At 39.4% G+C, this 20599-nt stretch overlaps 1 protein-coding gene across 1 annotated transcript; it reads left to right on the top strand.

Moving 5' to 3' along the window:
- The first annotated feature begins 790 nt into the window (after nt 1-790).
- On the top strand, nt 791-9701 carry ucn3l (urocortin 3, like). The gene is made up of 2 exons (XM_017494707.3): nt 791-7294; nt 7634-9701. Exon 2 carries the CDS (start codon nt 7645-7647, stop codon nt 8065-8067), a length of 423 nt encoding a protein of 140 aa, XP_017350196.1. The 5' UTR covers nt 791-7294; nt 7634-7644; the 3' UTR covers nt 8068-9701.
- The last annotated feature ends 10898 nt before the right edge of the window (nt 9702-20599 follow it).

The raw sequence follows: 20599 nt of genomic DNA, 5'->3' as shown, positions 1-20599 counted from the left end.
CACTCACCTCACAAGACTCCATTACTAAAGAAAAGGCATGTCGAAGCTCGTTTAAAGTTTGCTACAAGTCATTTGGACAAGCCTATGAAATACTGGGAGAGTGTAGTCTGGTCAGACGAGAGCAAAATTTTACTTTTTGCTGTCATACTACACACCATGTCTGGAGAAGAAATGTCACTGCACATCACCCTAAAAACACTACACCAACAGTGAAGTTTGGAGGTGGAAGCATCATGGTGTGGGGCTGTTTTTCATCACATGGTACTGGCAGACTTCATATAACTGAAGGAACGATGAATGGAGCCCTTTACCGGGAGATTCTTGAGAAGAATCCGCTGCCATCCACCAGGATGATGAAGATGAGACGTGGGTGGAGCTTCCAGCAGGACAACGATCCAAAGCTTACAGCAAAGGAAACTCTCCATTGGTTTCAGAGAAAAATCAAGGCGTTAGAATGACCCAGTCAATCACCTGACTCCAATCCAATTGAAGAAGATTTAAAGACAATATGTTTAGAAGAACGGCCCAAAAATCACACCTGAATACCGCAGACCATTCATTTCTTCATACAGGAAGCGTCTTGAAGCCGTCATGACAAACAAAGGCTGCTCCACTAAGTATTAAATACATTTCAGTTAGCGTGTTCAATACTTTTTTCCCGTGTCATTCCACTTTATCACACATAACTTCAGTCATGGACTTTAATGTTTGTATTTCTTTATATGTGCGGATTTCTTGAGTTAAAACTGATGTCTGGTGAAGATTTCATGTGAATAGCGTCATTGGAAATATATTTACTGAAAAAAATGTTGACGTGTTCAATATTTATGTCCCCCACTGTACAGAGTGCTTGGGGCCAAATCTGTGTGTGACTTGTTTAACAAGTCTGACGAAACACATCAGAACGCAATATCACAGAAAGCATGTTGGATGCTTTGGAACAGCAGATGAAACACCGCAGTAGTCCACTGACTGGAGCTGAAATGCACCAGTCACTGAATGAGTAGGCTAAAACTGTCAAGACCTATCTTAAGACGGTAGTGACATCACTTTAATCGGACCAAACGGGTGCCATAAAGGAACGCGTAACCAAGTATTAGGGGTAAAAATCATTAACAGAGCTAAATTTATTAATTGATCTTCATCCTGGTGAGGGTCGGAGTAGATCTGAAGCCTGTCCTGAAATGCGACGCGAGTCCAATGCAGGGAATCACACACACACTAATTTACAATAGGGACCATTTAAGAAACCAAGCAACCCACTGACATGTTTTTTGGGAGGTGTCAGGAACCCGGGGAACCCATATGGACACAAAGAGAACATGCCCAACTCAACTCAGACAGTAAACTCAGCATCGATCCACACACCCTGCAGCTCTGAGACATAAACAGAAGCACCACAGAAGCACCTCTAAAAAGCCCTCAAGCCAAAATTAATAGATAAAATGAATAAAACATGCAATGAGTGATATTTCTGCTTAAAAACATGGATACGCTGTAACTGTTTAAAGTTTTCTTGAATTGCGTAAATCTTTCTGGAAATACACTGGATAGAAGCGTTCGCTGAGGAGAATAACCTTCTTGGAGACACTTGTAGAGGATCTTGATCGACTCCTCCATACAGAACTCCTTTATAATCTTAGATTTGTGCATGTGGATGCCTTTTGTGTCTCTCAACCACTATCTTGTTAAAAGAGCCATCAACAGATCACACTTAACCTCCTGGCAGAGGCATCCAGCTATTAGGTGAAAATATCGTGATCTTCTAGCGGAATTCATGGCATTCATCTTTTCAGATGCGCCAATACAATCCCAAATCGTGTGTTTGAGGACTTTTTCTCATTTTCAGGCCTCTGTTTTCTTGGCAAGCATGCAGACGGTATGCGTTATATACAGTATACTATATAAAACACTGAAGTAAGTACTGAATGTAAGTACTAAAACTAAAGTACGATTTTTATGGTGTTTTTTTTTTTTTTTTTTAGTTGTGTAGACACCACCCAGCTAAATGAGAGCGCTGTAGAGTTGTGAACAGTTTGATCGAACGTTGACCATACACTGACTTGTCATGTCCGTGGGTGATCATTAAAGCAGCCTTCTGACCCTAACCAGTCTTCTTTCGGAAGTGCTTTAATGACAAAACCCCTTAATTGCAGTTCATGCTGATGGACTACAAAGCAAATAACTCTTAGAGGCTATAAATGATTAGACTGTACCTAACTTTGAGTATTCCATAATCTCACTTCCTATAGAGTATTCCTAGTTTCTGTTATTAAATATAAAGCATTTATTGGTATTTTTATTGATAGCAACACACTGGTAAAACATGGTCTAATAATAAATCTAATAGTCTGCAATTCTTAATAAGCAAATATCCTTAAGATGTTCACCTTAGACTTAAGTCGTATGCTGTGACGTCATGATAAACTAGGGGGCGTCGTTTACTTGTGACATGGATTCTCCATTTGTGTCAACAAATGAAATGTCTCCACCCCTGTTCCGTCATTGATTTGTTACCTGATTGTGTTCACCTGTTCTTTAATTAGTCCTTGATTAGTATGTTATGTGAACCCTGTTGTGTCAAAGGCTGCGTCCGAATATCCCTGCTACCATACTGTATAGTAGGCGAAAAGCAGTACGTCAAAGGAGTAGTATGTCCAAGTTCTCAGTATTTACAAAACAGTAGGCGAAAAATACCCGGATGACCTCCTGCTTCCGCTGAGATTCTGCAGTATGGACGCAATGCACACTGCGCAATCTCATAAGGCAACGGGACTGGCGTGGAAGAGCTGTGAAAAATGAATCAAAAAAGGTGGAAGGGAGCGTGTTGGCTCTTTTTAAGTTGTAGATCACATGACAATGCCAACATGGCGGATGTATTATGCCCGGATTGTATTCACATTATACACATCAGTACGTAGCGTCCGTATCAGCGGCCGGGCTGTAGGTACCGAATCGAATGCAGTAGGTACTGTCACAGTATGCCATTTCAGACACAGCCAAACTCTTACTGAAGATCTTTCTTTGTACTTCCTGTGACCTTTGCTATGGACTCTGATTTTGATTTGCCCCAAATAAAACTACTCACGTGTTTACGCACTTGTGTCCTACCACACGCTCTCCTCACAGCATGTTCCAATTTGGTTAATAAGCTGTCAAAGTGCATCATTCTGCTTGTTTATTCTGCACTAGCTAATAAGAGAGCAGTATATAAGGCCTAATAAATGTTTGGTTTTAGAGCACAGATAGTGGTGAGAGGAAAACTGGATGAAACTTATCAACCGTAAGGTTTTCAAATCCTGTTTCTATTAGAGTGAAGTACTGATGAAAATGTCTTTGATGTATTTGTCTTAAAGCTTGATTCATTGCGAAACTGCTCCACATATGGCTGTAAATTTGTAGAGAACAGTGTTCACACTGATGTTAGGCTGGGTTCCCTCACAACCCTGTGTAGGATAAGCAGTATGGAAAATGGATGGATGGATGGATGGAAATGTTATTTGTCTATCTTCTTCCGGCAAGTAAGTACTTTACCACAGAGCGTTTTTCTGATTATGTCATGGATTTCAGCAGCTCTTAACACAGAAGGAGGTTGACCAAAAAAGGCGTCACAGCAGGAATTATAGTGTGCTGGAATTGCCCTTTTTAAATATCAAGTTTATTTAAAAAAAAAAAAAATTAATAAACACTTTTCTGGCAAACTGACCACCAAAAATCACATGCCACAATACGTGTTTCCATCGTAGACCACGGCTCAGGTTTACCTTTACTGGAAGGACATGGTTTTGCTTCCTAATTGTTTTTTTAATCAAGAAACAAGTCACTTTAGAGGTTGTTAGTGATGTGTTAAATTAATTCCCCAAACTAAAATGTCACCATGCTCACTGTTTGGTTAATGACGCATTTTTGCTGTACAAAAGACTCAAAGAATGGTGAACTTTGCCCCAATAAAACTAATAACGGTAATTTAAAAAAAAAGAAGTTTTCGCATGCTTTCAAGCCGAGCAGTTTATCATTTTAATCCTTACGTCACATATTTTACCAAATAGTTTGTTTATTTCCATTTAGAAATCATTAATGTTAGTGATGCATTGTTAAAATACATATTAAGTTATATTTTGTTGTAATTACATTCGCAGTAGCCTTTTTTTTTTTTTTTCCTGGCATCTTCTTCCATTTTCTCCAGGACTTATATGTTTACACTGGTTTCTCTTCTGCGTATTCAAAACATTTCACTTTACTGACCTCACTGACCACTTCACACATCTTCCGCATGTAGTGATGTGGACTTTTCACGTGTTGTACACGTATTTATTTGTATGTGATATTTTTTTGCACCTAGGGGAGCACGGTGGTTAGTGGTTAGCATATTCGCCTCACACCTCCAGGTTCGGGGAGTCAATCCCCACCGTGGCCCTGTGTGTGTGGAGTTTGCATGTTCTCCCCGTGCTGCGGGGGTTTCCTCCGGGTACTCCGGTTTCCTCCCCCAGTCCAAACACATGCATGGTAGGCTGACTGGCGTGTCTAAAGTGTCCGTAGTGTATGAATGGGTGTGTGAGTGTGTGTGTGTGAGTGTGTCCTGCGATAGATCGGCACCCCATCCAGGGTGTACCCCACCTTGTGCCCCATGCTCCCTGGGACAGGCTCCAGGATCCTGGTGACCCAGTAAGGATAAGTGGTATAGAAAATGAATGGATGAATAGATCTTTTTGCACCTGATTATTTTATCATGTAGCATATATGATTGTATTTTCACACGTGAAGGGCGTGTGAGTTTATTTTTCAGATGTGATTTTCCTCACGAGTAATTTTTTTCACGCGATCACGTGCAGTATCGGAATGTAACTATGTACATTTCGTACATTTACCCAAGTACTATAGTGTACTTAATTACACATTTGAGGTACTTCTACGTTGCGTGACTATTTCCATTTTATGCAACTTTATACTTCTACTCCACTATACAGTATCACAGAGGCACGTGTACTTTATACTCCACTACATTTGCCTGAGGGCTTTAGTTACTTTTCAGATTACAATTTTTATCCACCTCTAAATGTGGTGATTGTGAATGATTGTGATAAACTGAAGCATGAAGTGTTCCTTTATGGTTTGAGAAAACTGTCCTACTTCTTGATCGAAATAAACTAATTAAAGGCCTCTTGGATTAGCTGGAAAATGCATTGTCACAAAGCTGAATTTTTAGAGATATGTAGTTCTCACAGGACAGCGGCGCTACAAACATTCGGAATAGAATAGAATCATATAGAATAGGATGCATTGCTGCAGATTAAACTAAAAAAGTATATAAAGTAGTTCAAATGAGCTCAACCGTAAACATCTACAGCAGTAAAATGCGACATAAGAATTAAATGCACAAGTTATACGAATCCAAAAACATCGCATATATAATAGTAAAACAGTTACAAGGACCATTCTACTGCACAGTGAGTGTGTTTACTTTTGATACTTTTAAATACATTTTGCGGATAATACTTGGATTCTTTTACTTAAGTAAGTTTTTAAACGCAGGACTTTTACTTGTAGTGGAGTATTTTTTATAGTGTGGTGTTAGTACTTTTACTTAAGTAAAGGATCTGATTGCTTCTTCCACCACTGATCACATGTTTACTTGAGTTCACTTTCAGGCCATAACATGTATGTAATGCACCGTCACATGTTTTTCTTCTACTTTATATATTACTCACATAAACACATGCGAAAAACTTATGACGGAGTAAAATGTCGACGTTCTAACGTGTAGAACTCAAGTCAGCTTTAGCGCTATGGCTCATTTAAAAGGACAGCAAGTGACAATCAAAAGGGCTGCACAGTCAAATCCATTCAGTATCAGATTAAGACAATAAAAATAAAAATTAAGAAATCAAATAGTTTAAATAAAAGGATAAAGAGGCAGCAAAGACAAAGAATGCCATTAACAAGACAAAAACAAACAGATTGCCAGACAGATAGATAAACAGACAGATAGATAGACAGACAGACAGACAGACAGACGATAGATAGATAGATAGATAGATCAAAACTCTTAAAGAACTACCTAAGATTGTTTACAATGCAGTGTCGACTTGTGATTAAGCCGTGAGATGAGAAGGAAGAGAAGTTAAACTCCAGTAAGGTCATCATTAATGTGCGTTACATGCTAGATGTAGTGATTAGATTAGATTTGAGAGATAGATATATAGATAGATAGGTAGATGTAGTGATATATATGTATTGCCAGAGCCATATCATCCTGCAGCTCTCGCCTGGTTTCCCACTGAAGTTAAGCAGGGTTGAGTCTGGTCAGAACCTGCAACTAAGGTTGTTGCTTTTAGTGGTATTAGTCATGCCAGCAGGGGGCGCTCACCCAATGCCCCAGTATAGTGACGGGGGACACTATACTGTAAAAACAGCACCATCTTTCAGATGAGATGTTAAACCGAGGTCCTGACTCTCTGTGGTTGTTAAAAATCGTAAAAGAGTCGGGGTATAACCCCAGTGTCCTGGTGAAATTCCCCCATTGACCATTCTCTATCACAACCCCCTACTAATCCCCATCTCTGGATGGGCTACATCACTCTCTGCTCTCCACTAATAGCTGCTGTGTGCTGGTGTTCTGGAGCACTATGGCTGCCGTCTCAGTTTGGTGGTGGTTGAGGAGAGAATCCCCCCTCCAAACTATGCAAAGCACTTTAAGTGTCTAGAAAAACCATAGTTATAAAACTAACTAACTGGACATATAGATCACTTTATTCATCCGAGAAGGAATTTCACCTATTACAGCAGCACAGATACTTAGAAGTATACTCAAATTAATTTAACGTTATAAATAAAAGCGATACAATAAGAATAAATATTACAGTGTGAGAGTGTGATGTGGGATGTGGTAGTACAGTGGGGTGTAAACACTGTAGATACAGCAGCAGACTTGATTGGAATTAAATGAGCAAACATTGTCAAGAGTGTAATGAACGAGTCCAAACCTGTTTGGGGGGGAAAAGAGAGAGAAAGTTTATGAACCGTGCCGAATATTTACAGCAATTCTTTGACGTGTGACGTTACTGCTGGTGTAATTGGGCTGTGTGTTAAGTGACACCCCGCCGCGTGGACTCTCCGTCCATACGCCATCTGCTTTAGTTTGAGTTGAGGAGGCGCGCTGTGCGCATTAGCCAATGCAACTTTGTCCTGCGTGCAACTCTGAGTTAGTGGCTTCACGGCACTTCTTCTCGATTCACTCGGGAGCTGTTTTGCAGCTGATCAGATTTTGGAGCAGTGTCCTTATCCAGCGCAGCAGGTACCTTTAATAACTACGTTGTGCGTTTTGCGCGCAGTGGCACTGAAAATCCGTGTCACTATTTAAGTCCAGGACAGACAGATGCGCAGCAGTTTGGCATTTTCCTGATTGCCTGTACTCTGTGTTACTGATTAAAAGGTGATACACTATAAGGTTTATATCCAGTAGTTTACTTTATTTTTTATTTTATTTGAAAGGATTTTGGACAACAGTTAAGATTATAATTACATGGTCGTGGCTAGTTTTAGGAGTCCTTATAGATCCACTCAGCTGTACTGTAAATCTCCAGTGCTGTATTTTAAAAAGCAAGATCTAAACGTGCGTCTTTCCGCCCGACAGGAGAGAAGAAGATGCAGCCGATGAGGACTCTTCTCGTCGTACTGGCCGTGCTGTGCACTCCGGTCTCCAGCCTGTGTTTGCGCGCGTACGACAGCGACTCGGGCTTCCTGTGCGACGGCGAGCTGCTTCCCAGCGCGAACGCTGACGAGGAGCGAGTCGTGAACGCGCCGCACGACAGCGAGGAGTCGTCCGAGGAGTCGCGGGAGAGGCGGACTTTACCCGGATCCAGCTACAAGTTTCTGAGCCACACCTTGCTCAGGAGCAAGATGTACGGCAACGGTGCGAGGAGTGACCGGCGCAGCAGGGTGACTCTGTCCCTGGACGTGCCCACCAACCTGATGAACGCGCTCTTCGACATCGCCAGAGCCAAAAACCTGCGCGCCAAAGCTGCGCACAACGCGCGCCTCATGGCGCAGATCGGCAAGAGGAGGTGAACCTCCTGCGCGCTCCCTTTGCTTTATTATTGTAATATTTTTTTTTTTTAAACTGTGTGTGTTAAGTAATATTATTTTCATTGCTTGAAGTATCAGCAATAACCTACGTGTACAGTAAGTGAGTTGAACAGACATCCTGAAACGCTCAATGTGGTTTTCATGAATAAATTATTTTTTAAAACAAGTCCAGATTCTCTACATGGTTCATATATTACGCAGAAATGCGTGTCATATAGGTTACATGTTGCCTGCTTTAAAAAGACAAAATAATAAATAATATGATGCATCAAAGTATTCAATTAGAAAATAAAGCAACAGTCTTGCGACCCTGCTGGGAGAAAAAAAAAAAAAGAACAGAAACCCTCAGAGAATTTGTAATGGTTTTAATGGTTGCAATGGGAATTGTATCGGTTTTTAATGGAAACTGTAATGGTCCCTCTCTGGTAATTTGTTGCCTTCAATTGGTGGCATGTTATGTCTGGTGACGGACATTAAGGACCAATAATGGTAATGGTTTTAATGGTTAATGGCTGATGGTTTGTAATGGTGTTTCTAGTGGAAACTGTTAGAGTTTCTGTGATGGTCTCTATTGGGTTTTTTCATGCAGTATAGGAGTTGATTGTGGAGATCTTCAGTTTTAAAAAGCGTAAGTGTTCATTAGAGTATATCTAACTAACACACACACACACACACACACACACACACACACACACACACACATTATTTTTTTAACTTGATCTAGGTTTTTGTGTAGAAAGTTTGGACCAGATTCATGCTGGACTGAGAATGGAAACCCATCTAATATATAGAGAGCAACAGTTTTGTAGATGATTTACATGGGTTAAAATGAGTTATAATACACAAGTGACCTGGACACACCAACATTTCTCCCACACTTTCCTGATCATAAGTGCTGTCCACACGCTCAGAAAAAGGGTACTAAAAGGTACTATTCTTTTGATAGTAGCCTTCACGCTTGGCATAAACAGTATTAAACTGTACCTTAACTTGCCACTAGTGCAGGTATATCCACAAGGGTACATCTTTGGCATCTTTGTGTGTAACTTTTGCAAAAAAAAAAAAAAGTGCATGTGTCGTACCTTTAAAGTATTCATCTAAATAAAGTTTGCATCAGTGGTCCTTAATCTCTAATTACATTAATACTTTTTAAGGTATATCAATGCCTCCATGTAATAGATACACACTACAAGTAGAAAAGATGTACCCTTGTGGTACCACCACAGCAACAAGGAAAGGTACAGTTTAACACACCTTTTGTCAAGAACGAAGGCTACTATCAAAAGAATGACCCCATAAACTAAATATTAAAAAAAGAGCACACATTAATACTTTTCCCTGGTATATTATATTAAACTGTTAGAAGCAACAACAACAAAAATCTCCTATGATTATAAATAACGTCAAAAGAATGATCCTCCTAGAAACTAAATATAAAGATGTAGTGTCACATGGTTGTTGTTTTGGTATATTAAGCAACCTTAAGCTTTATTCACCTTAAGTGTTTAAGAATATACTGTTTATTTTTTGCTGAAAAGACACAGAACTTGTTAGTGTGTTAGTTTCTATGCTTTAGGTCGTAATGTAAAAACCCTGTACCTTTGTGTCTGGGCAATAAAGATTTTACTGAGCTGAAGTCATGTGCAATGGTTTGTTCTAAAGATCTTCAAGTGATGCATTTCTCTCCCTCACTGTAATACCCAAGGAGAAGGAGAAGCGCACCAGCCGTATTTAACTTCTCCAATTAACCTATAGATCCTTCATTATCAATCCAGGGTTCAATCAGATCTCTACAGTCTCGTAAATCCCACTTAGAAAGTAATTCTCGAATGTCTGGAAAGTTTGTAACACCACACGGAGCATTCATTCAAAACCCAGCAAGTGTTCCAAGATATAATTCGATTCAATTTGATTTGATTTGTTTAACACTTTCAACAATGGACGTTGTTACAAAGCAGCTTTACAGAAATATATAAACTCAAGATGTACATTTTACATTCATAAATTTATCCCTAATGAGTTAGCCAGAGGCGACGGTGGTGAGGAAAAAGAGACGACACAAGGAAGAAACCGAGATGATGAACCAGACTCAAAAGGGAACCCGTCCTCATCTGGGTGACACCGGCTAGTGCGATTATAAATAAATATCTTCTATAACTGTGTACTATATAGTCGATTTCCCTCATCAACCGGCCACACACAGGAGCTACTCGCAAGATTTCTGACCAGCGAGTCAGAAGAATAGTCAGAAGAGTAGGTCAAGAGCCAAGGACCACTCAGAAAGAGCTCCAGAAACACTTGGAGGCAGCAGGTGCCATCACCCTAAAAACACTACTACAATAGTGAAGTTTGGAGGTGGAAGCATCATGGTGTGGGGCTGTTTTTCATCACATGGTACTGGCAGACTTCATATAACTGAAGGAACGATGAATGGAGCCCTTTACCGGGAGATTCTTGAGAAGAATCTGCTGCCATCCACCAGGATGATGAAGATGAGACGTGGGTGGAGCTTCCAGCAGGACAACGATCCAAAGCAACAGCAAAGGAAACTCTCCATTGGTTTCAGAGAAAAATCAAGGCGTTAGAATGACCCAGTCAATCACCTGACTCCAATCCAATTGAAGAAGATTTAAAGACAATACGTTTAGAAGAACGGCCCAAAAATCACACCTGAATACCGCAGACCGTTGATTTCTTCATACAGGAAGTGACTTGAAGCGTCATGACAAACAAAGGCTTCTCCACTAAGAATTTAATAAATGTAACATTTTTCCTGTCATTCCACTTTATTACACACAACTTTATTTATGGATTTTAATGTTTGGAATTCTTTATATGTGCGGATTTCTTGAGTTAAAACTGATGTCTGGTGAAAATTTCATGTGAATAGCTTCATTGGAAATATATTTACTGAAAAAAATGTTGTCGCGTTCAATACTTATTTCCCCCCGCTGTATGTTCTCATTCGTGTGTCTTTGTTTTGGTTCTTTAGAGCCCTTTATCTAGAAAACATGATGTGTTTTAAGCAGAAAACTAAACGTATCCGCTTTATGCTCAAGCACATGGATGAAATGAAACTTTTTTCATAATCAGCATGGAATTTTAGACGGGAAAAAAATTGCCCCATGGATTTCGAACGTATATGAGAACACTAATGTTTTAAGGAAGTCCATTATTAAAATATTTATCAGAAGCCATAATAATTGTTCAGACACCATATCCTCACATCAAATAGCACGACACTCTCAGAAACAAATATTACTAAACTATATATATTTATTCATCACTTGGGTTGTAATCTCAAATGTACCACCTTTATAGCTATGTATCTTTCACTTGGAAATGTGGATATAGTGATAAAAAATAACAATGGACCTATAGAATAAAGGCACATTTCTAGGTAAAAGATACACACTAAAGTTGCAAAAGGTGCATACATCACCACAGTCACAAAGAATGGTACAGTTAAGCAAGTTTGATCCTGTTCTCACTTACGCTATAACAGCTACAATCAGCCGCACTCTCACCAGCCTCTTGTTTTGTACACAGCATAATGCATCTGTCCTGAAAACCTTCCCCATGACGGAAAACTAGTGCCATGTGGTGATTCGCAAGTTGTAATAACGTCAAGTGAAAAAAACAAACAAACAAAAAAAACATGGACGCCTCCACAAAAGTGTGTCTTGTTTGCTTTGTCAGAACACATACAGCTAATAAAAAAACTACTTTACATTTTACAGATATAGGTCTGAGTGTCTATTGGTTCTGTTCTACTGTAGTGAACTTCATGTAGCATTTTGGACTGAAACTGCAGCACAGCAACAACAGCGGACAATAGCGAGTAGCTTAGCAACAAGCTAGCAGGCTAACGTTAGTGATAACTCTAACGTTGATGATTATGTTCTCAAAACAGCCATTAGTATGGTCAGTGTGATTGATATAACCAAGTGATCGAAAGCCAATACTGCTATACACAAGTTTAAAAGTAGAGATGAGGAAACTTCACACTGTTCACAGTGTGAGCGGCCATGTTGATTTAATGTCCCTCCATAAACGAGGAAGGAACTGGTGGATGAAAAGACTACCACAATTTGCAGAGTAGAAGTTTCGGGGAATGATAAGTTTCATAGCATCGTCTCTGTGTCTCAATTCTGAAGGTCTCTAGTTGGGTCACGGTGTACCGGAACCAAATTGTTCTGTGTTGATATGTGTTGTTTTGAGCATTCGTAATCACCTCGCCTTTCACCTCTCACTCGCTCGCTCTCTCTCTGTTCTTCTACTTCTTTACCTCTGCTAGAATAGACGTCTTTAGTTCTTATGTAACATCATGCCTGTTTATAGGCCTGCCTTGATCAGGTGATAATTAAGCGCGTCACGTGATATGGCACCTGTGAACCGTGAATAGATTTACTTTCAAATCTAATTAAATTTACACCACAGCAACATTTGATAACTATTTCTTTGAGTCTAATGCTATCATCATCATTATCCATTTGATTATGTAAAGTGGGTTTAATTTACTAGTTTCATGGATAAACCTGTTATTAAATTAAATCCCAAATGTATATATATATATTTTTTTTTTTTTGTAGCTGCTGTTATTTCAAGGCTTTTAAAAGTATGTTAGTCATGACATTCCACATGATCAACACTGTAAAAAAAAAATATTTTTTTTAACTTTTAAATAAAGCAAAGATTACTGAGGTATGTTTTTTAAGAAAATACTATTTCAGCCTTTCTACTTCAAAATGTCATAGTTAATTCAATGCGTTACTTGGCTTTTTCTTTGTAATTATTTGTGCTCAAATACATACGGAAATTTGAATCGAAATGCCAAAGTAATATTTACTTTGTGTTTAGTCATCTAATTTATTGATGCAAAAAACAACAACAGCAACAACAACAACAATTGACAAATGCAAGTAAAAAGTACTCAAAACAGCACGGAAACAGCTGCATGTGCACTCCTGCTCCTCTGACATTAGCTGTTACGAAACACAACTCAAGCAGGAATTAAGCACAGGAGTGATGTCTTTATTTAGACTTAAGCTGAGGAGCGGAAACTTAAACACTTATCCCTTAACTCGAAATAAGGCATGAAGCACAAAACTTAGAACAGGACTATGACTTGAAACACTCTAACTCAGGCATGAAACGTTCATTTAACTCAGGAATGAACACTCCTTAACCTAAGATATGAACACTCTTAACTACTGCATGGCATGAACACTCCTCTAACTATGGCAGGAGACACTCATCTAACTATGGCATGAACTAAGGAACAGGAAAATAGACAGAGTAAGGTAACATTACTACCTAGCACCATTATTCATCCCATCTAGGGGTTTAAATAACCACTCACCATTCTCTTAATTGCTGACAGCTGGCAACACTTAACACAGTCTTAGCGTCCACGCACTTCAAGCACGTGCTCATGCGCGTTCTGCAGCCGCTCGTGCACGTTGTCACCACAGCGCCATCTGCCGGCTGGATCGTGACATTAGCATTGGCGTGCGGAGACTGCAGGGAAGTTTGCCCAACAGAAGTTTTTCTCAGCGATTGAGGAGATTAAAGTACGGTAAGTGGTGAAATATTTATTGTTTGTTTATTAAGCAATTTAGTGACGTCTGCAGCTAATAGCATGCTTTTTCCTGGTGGTAGTTGCCGCTGGTTTCTTCTTAATTAGTTATGAATAATGTTCGTGAGTGCGCTCGTGAACGTTAACAGGTTTTCGGATAATGTTTGAAAACTCAGTTCTGTTTTATGGTCATGGATCAGTTCGTTAAGCATGTAAACTCAACTCAGTTAGCTATATTATTAGTTTAACTTGGTTGCATGTTAACTCGGTTACTATTGTCTGTCTCAGAAACCGCAATCAGTAATAAAATCCCCCCATCATGCATAATCAAAGATAACATGGAAGATACTGTAGAGTATTTTGACTACCTTGCACTGATTTGTGAATCTAACAGGATGTCAGTGAAGACATGATAAAAGATAGCATCGCTAAACAGATCTTGAAGATCATTGTACTGGGCAGAACTTCAGGAGAGGAAGATGCCACCAGAGCTGATGTGATCATATGGAACTGAGGTGCTATTTGGATGTAAAAATCTCATAAATGCCAGCCTTTTGCTCATGGGGTTCATTTATTCCCTGAACATAAGCTACCCCTCAAAGCTAAGAAGCACATTTGAAGTGTTTCAGAAGATCTTTCTTGAGCTGGATGCTTTAAAGTTTTCTCCAAAAGTTCATTCTTTGCATAGAAAGCTACTAATGTAAGTCTGTTGGACACCTAAAACCCCTAGCAAATGATGGAATCACCAAACTAAGAGGTTTTGCTCACCCAGATTTTTTACTTCATAGCAAATAAACAAATCACAGATACAGTATGACACACAACAATTTTTGTTTAATAGCTGAACATTCTGTCTTCACGAAACATACCTCAAGCACATTAAAATATTTTAATCCAGATCAAGTAGAGGAAATAAAGTATGGAATCATAAACAAACAAAAAAAAAATCACAATTAGTATAAACAATATTCTCAATCAAGCTGGAGAATGCCTGGGTTAGAAGAGTGTTCCATGCCTGAATTAAACAAGTGTTTCATGCCTGAGTTAAACGAGTGTTTCATGTCAAAGTCTTGTTCTAAGTTTTGTGCTTCATTTCTAGTTAAAGGTTAAATGTTTCAGTTATGTTAAATGTGGTAGTGTCCACACCCTGTTTAAGTTCAGGTTCTTTGCTTCAGTTCAAGTTTTAAGTTTAGACCTTGTTTCCCACCTCCTCGTGTGTTGACTTGAGTAGTAAATAAAGACGTCACTCCTGTGCTTACTTCCTGCCTCTACTCCCGTTACGTAACAGTTAGTGTGATCTGTAACGGTTTCTTTATTATAATGAAAACTTCACCTATAATAGTGAAAAAGAGACAGAACTGAAGAGATGGAGATATGGAATGGAGATAGATTAGGACATAGGCTAGACATGGAGAAACAAAGATGAAAAATAAAAGAGAAATGTGGACAGATGGTTGACTGGGTGTTATTTGTTTGATCATTCTAGACCTTTTTTTTTGGTTTTATCTGTTAGTTAATTTTAACGAATTGTTAATTAATGTAGTTCAAACACTGAATAAAAATATTTGTATCTAAATGTTGTCAATGTTATTGACTTGTGTTCATTTATATGTTATTGATATACACGTTATTGATATGTTATAATCAGTGTTAATGCTTTATAAATGAATTCTAGTAACGGCAAAAAACATACATAAAGTAAGCATTACTCAGTCGTTTAAAAAAGATAACTCGGACTCGTATGTCACTAAGAAGGTAGTATATTTATAAGAATTGCTTAGTAAATTTTACTAACAAAGAGTGAGTAAGATTTACTTGAACTTGAGTAAATTTCAAGTAAATTTCACTTGAGAATTCCTCATTACAGGCACCAAGAATTGTGTTTACTTTACTTGAAAACATGCTCTGTTAAATTTACTAGCAATTTTCTGTAAGGCCCCTTCACATCACACACCTGTCTGGACGGATGTGGAGCTCAGAGATTGTGGTCTACTCGAAGTCATACTGCCCCCTGTTGTTCATCTAAATGTAGTGCAAATGCCATCCAAGCAGAAAATCCCACCATGCACCCTGTCTTTCATGACTGAGTCCCAAATAGCTCCATGGTAGCAGGAAGATGGTGTAATGTGAGAAATGTAGGTAGGGATTGATTTAGTCTTCACATTTTCTATTGTGTTAATGGCTCAATAAATCAAGCAATAAATGACGTCAGTAATGACTTCAGAAGAAATGCAGGGGTTTGGAAGTTAAATATCCCACGTCATACAAACCATCACCTCTTTCATGTTTCTGGTGATAATCTGAACTTCTTGTGAAAACACTGCACTTTGAACAGAAGTAAATCAAGTTTTTTTTAAAGGCAGATATTGCACCTAGTACAGGGCAGGTGTAAGGGTTAAATTACATTTGAAGGCTACATTAAAACTAAGTAAATTGTCATTGTAAAATGTATAAGTTTCTGTTGATCATAGTGGACATTTACATTGTATCTGGTCTTTAACTGGTCTCTCTATAGTCAGAGTGCTGTAACTGGTCTCTCTAAAGTCAGAGTGTTGTATCTGGTCTTTAACTGGTCTCTCTGTAGTCAGAGTGTTGTAAATGATCTCTATAGTCAGAGTGGTGTCACTGGTCTTGCTATAGTCAGAGTGTTGTAACTAGTCTTGCTATAGTCAGAGTGTTGTCGATGGTCTTGCTATAGTCAGAGTGTTGTAACTAGTCTTGCTATAGTCAGAGTGTTGTCGATGGTCTTGCTATAGTCAGAGTGTTGTCACTGGTCTTGCTATAGTCAGAGTGTTGTAACTGGTCTCTCTCTATAGTCAGAGTGTTGTAACTGGTCTTTCTCTATAGTCAGAGTGTTGTAACTGGTCTCTCTATAGTCAGAGTGTTGTAACTGGTCTTTCTCTATAGTCAGAGTGTTGTAACTAGTCTTGCTATAGTCAGAGTGTTGTAACTGGTCTTGCTATAGTCAGAGTGTTGTCACTGGTCTTGCTATAGTCAGAGTGTTGTCACTGGTCTTGCTATAGTCAGAGTGTTGTAACTGGTCTTGCTATAGTCAGAGTGTTGTCACTGGTCTTGCTATAGTCAGAGTGTTGTCACTGGTCTTGCTATAGTCAGAGTGTTGTAACTGGTCTTTCTCTATAGTCAGAGTGTTGTAACTAGTCTTGCTATAGTCAGAGTGTTGTCGATGGTCTTGCTATAGTCAGAGTGTTGTAACTGGTCTCTCTCTATAGTCAGAGTGTTGTAACTGGTCTTTCTCTATAGTCAGAGTGTTGTAACTGGTCTCTCTATAGTCAGAGTGTTGTCGATGGTCTTGCTATAGTCAGAGTGTTGTCACTGGTCTTGCTATAGTCAGAGTGTTGTAACTGGTCTCTCTCTATAGTCAGAGTGTTGTAACTGGTCTTTCTCTATAGTCAGAGTGTTGTAACTGGTCTCTCTATAGTCAGAGTGTTGTAACTGGTCTCTCTATAGTCAGAGTGTTGTAACTAGTCTCTCTATAGTCAGAGTGTTGTAACTGGTCTTTCTCTATAGTCAGAGTGTTGTAACTAGTCTTGCTATAGTCAGAGTGTTGTAACTGGTCTTGCTATAGTCAGAGTGTTGTAACTGGTCTTGCTATAGTCAGAGTGTTGTAACTGGTCTCTCTATAGTCAAAGTGTTGCAACTGGTCTCTCTATAGTCAGAGTGTTGTAACTGGACTTTAACTGGTCTCTCTATAGTCAGAGTGTTGTAACTGGACTTTAACTGGTCTCTCTATAGTCAGAGTGTTGTAACTGGACTTTAACTGGTCTCTCTATAGTCAGAGTGTTGTAACTGGTCTCTCTATAGTCAGAGTGTTGTAACTGGTCTCTCTATAGTCAGAGTGTTGTAACTGGTCTCTCTATAGTCAGAGTGTTGTAACTGGTCTCTCTATAGTCAGAGTGTTGTAACTGGTCTCTCTATAGTCAGAGTGTTGTAACTGGACTTTAATTTGTTGTTTTCTGTATTCAGGTTGTTGAATTTGATCCACAGCACCATAGACATATAAATACATGGACGCCGCATTGGCAGCTGGATCTTACATTAACGTCACCGCCATTTTGGACCGGGCAACTTGCTATAACGCTCATAACTGGACTGAAGAAAAGATGCCTGACTCGTGTGCAGCTTGGGGCTGTACAAATCATCACACAGTCCAAACCAGATCTCAAGGAATTACCTTTCACTGGTAAGACTGAACAGTTGTTTCTGGTTGCGTTTGATCATTATAACCTTATGTTGACAGCTAACGAGCTGACCACCAGAGTCTGACTATTAATAACTTAAATGACTTTTACATGATTTCTTATACAGTCTCAGCCTATATTATAGTTTATATCACAAGCTAAATTGCCCATAATCGAGATTTTCATCTATGTTGCCGTTGTTCTCCAAAGCGTCTCCTCGTTTCAGCTGAGTGTCTGACATATTGTGAATCCTAGTTAGTTGGCTGGCTAACATTTTTCACACTTTGAAGCTTTCCCAAAGAGAAACAGTCGAGGAGGCAGTGGGAAGGAGCTGTAAAAAAGAAAGGTTTTTCCTTAAGTGAGTCCTCTGTGTTATGCAGTGAGCACTTCAAGCTGGAGGAGTTTGACAGGACAGGTCAGGCTGTCAGGATTAGAGATGGAGCTAAAACATCTGTCTTCAGTTTCCCCACTCATTGTCAAACACTCGGTGTATCGATATATGAGCTATAATGATTTAATAGCTTGTCTTCAAATCATGGTCCATTTATTATTATTATTATTATTATTATTATTATTATTATTATCACATGCATGTTTACTGCTATAATCTTAACTGTAAATGTTTTACTGGATCCTTAAAGGATTATCTTATAATTATGTTTGTAATTGTCTGTTTCGGAGGATATCTGTTTCTGTTTATTGCTAATAAAAATATAGAAAGCAGACTGACTGCCAGTGTCTCTCTATTTGATTTGTATTTGTTGATTTTGTCCCATTTTCTCAATGATGGTGAATTATTAGTACTTAAAGACATGGGCGGATTTAGTGATTTGGGAACCCTAGGCAAAATGTAAGAATCGGGGGCCCTCATTTCAGTGTTTTAACACTGATATTTAAATTTTCAGCATATGTTATTTAGCATTAATAATAGCAATAATCAAAGGTGGACAGGGACCAAAAAGTGGCCGTGGACTTTCTGCCCCTGAGCGGACCACCACACCCGGCCCACAACACGCCCCATCATAACACACCGGCTCGTTGATGGGTAGACCAAATTTTAACACCACTTACTGGCATAAAAATATAACACACACAGAAACATAAATGTTATTTTAGCATATTTATTTGAACAAAAAAAAAAAAGTTTAAAAAAATAATAATAATAAAAAAAATAATAGACATGAATTCATATTTGTAAAATAATCAACTCAGCTGTACAACTCCTGAATCAGGACTTTCTGCTCCGTTGCTCCTGATGCAACTTCTCCAACATGTTTATCTGCAGCTAGCTCCTGTAACGCTCTCACATATGTTGTGTAGCGCTTCAGAAGTACCAACCCTAAGAGACAATGTTTGATAATCTCTTCCTGTTTTGTTAATTCAGTCACAGCATCGCTCTGTTCTGTTGCTCCTGATGCAACTTCTTCCTGCTCCGTTACTCCTGATGCAACATCTTCCTGCTCCGTTACTCCTGATGCAACTTCTTCCTGCTCCGTTACTCCTGCTGCAACTTCTCCAACATTTCTCTGCAGTAAGCTCCTGTAACGCCCTCACATATGTTGTGTAGCGCTTCACCTCCTGCTGCATATCATCAGAAGTACCATCCCTAAGAGACAATGTTGGATCTGTAGGTTCTGAAACCCTGTTTAACTGGTCCTTGTGGGACTTGAGCTGCTCCTCTAGAGTCAGAGTGGTGGGGAATGAAGGAAGGACCAGAGGGTAATTTGCCTCGTCATGTGAAGCTGAAGTGAGTGGAGGAGCAGAGTAACGGGCAGCGATGCGGTTAATCATCGCAACCCATGATGTCTGCTCTACTTCACTCTCAGCCTGGAAGTAGAAGAGTCTGGAGTCTGCGGTCCTGAGGCACAGCGCATGAGGCCTCTTTTTGTAATCTACAGGGTACGCCACGGCATGATGCAGTCTAATGGCGTTCTCGTTGTCTGCCTTACAAAATTTAGATGTGTGTTTTTGTAGATGCAGAACCATGCCTTGTAGAACTGCAGTAAACGGTTTCCATGCTCTCTGGCCTATTTTGGGTTTTCTCCCATTCACGTCCATAACTCTTTTGCGGATGAGAGACCCTTTTTTGTAGATCGTGGTGGTAGGGTTGGTTTTAGTCTCAAATGATGAGTTACAGCCAGAATCCTCTGGTTTCGATATTTCCTTTTTGGATGCAGTGTCCCATCTAGCTATTACTCTGAACATTTTTAGCGGCTTTGTTTGGATTGATTCATAAACGTTCTTCCATTGTTTCAGATCGTACTGTGAGAAGCAATCCACACTGCACAGGTACCTTATAAAGTCTTTACAAGTCCTTTTCCTCGCTTTGTGATCGCCATTAAGATCAGCATTCAGTGTGATTATGGCCCAGCTCATGTAGTACAAATCAGGTTGTAAATCGAGCGTCTGTCCAGTACACTGAAGGTACCAACGACAGAAGTGAGTTATCAGTAGATGCTGAATGTCAGGTTTATCCTCTGCCCAGAGCACTTCAAGGAACGATCTGAGAGCCTCGATCAGAGACATAGATCCAAACTCAAAGTACCTGACGTACGAGTTGACTGTTATCTCTGCTAATTCCAAATCCTTATGCAGCTGCCGGATAATCTCCGGACATCTGTACGCCTCTTGGTAGTAGAGATTCCTGCCAAGGATTTGTCCTTGCAAATAGGTTTCTCTGTTGTTACAAATGGAAGGTTGAACTTTCTGCATTTTACCAGAGTTGTTCTCCTGGATG

The sequence above is a fragment of the Ictalurus punctatus genome, chromosome 19 (assembly GCF_001660625.3).
Source record: "Ictalurus punctatus breed USDA103 chromosome 19, Coco_2.0, whole genome shotgun sequence".
In the NCBI taxonomy this organism is placed as follows: domain Eukaryota; kingdom Metazoa; phylum Chordata; class Actinopteri; order Siluriformes; family Ictaluridae; genus Ictalurus; species Ictalurus punctatus.
The sequence above is the reverse complement of the archived record's forward strand: the minus strand, read 5'-3'. Positions and strand labels throughout refer to the sequence as shown.

Excerpts from the sequence above, each read along its gene's own strand:
- ucn3l (XM_017494707.3), top strand. The coding sequence starts at position 7,645 with ATGCAGCCGATGAGGACTCTTCTCGTCGTACTGGCCGTGCTGTGCACT.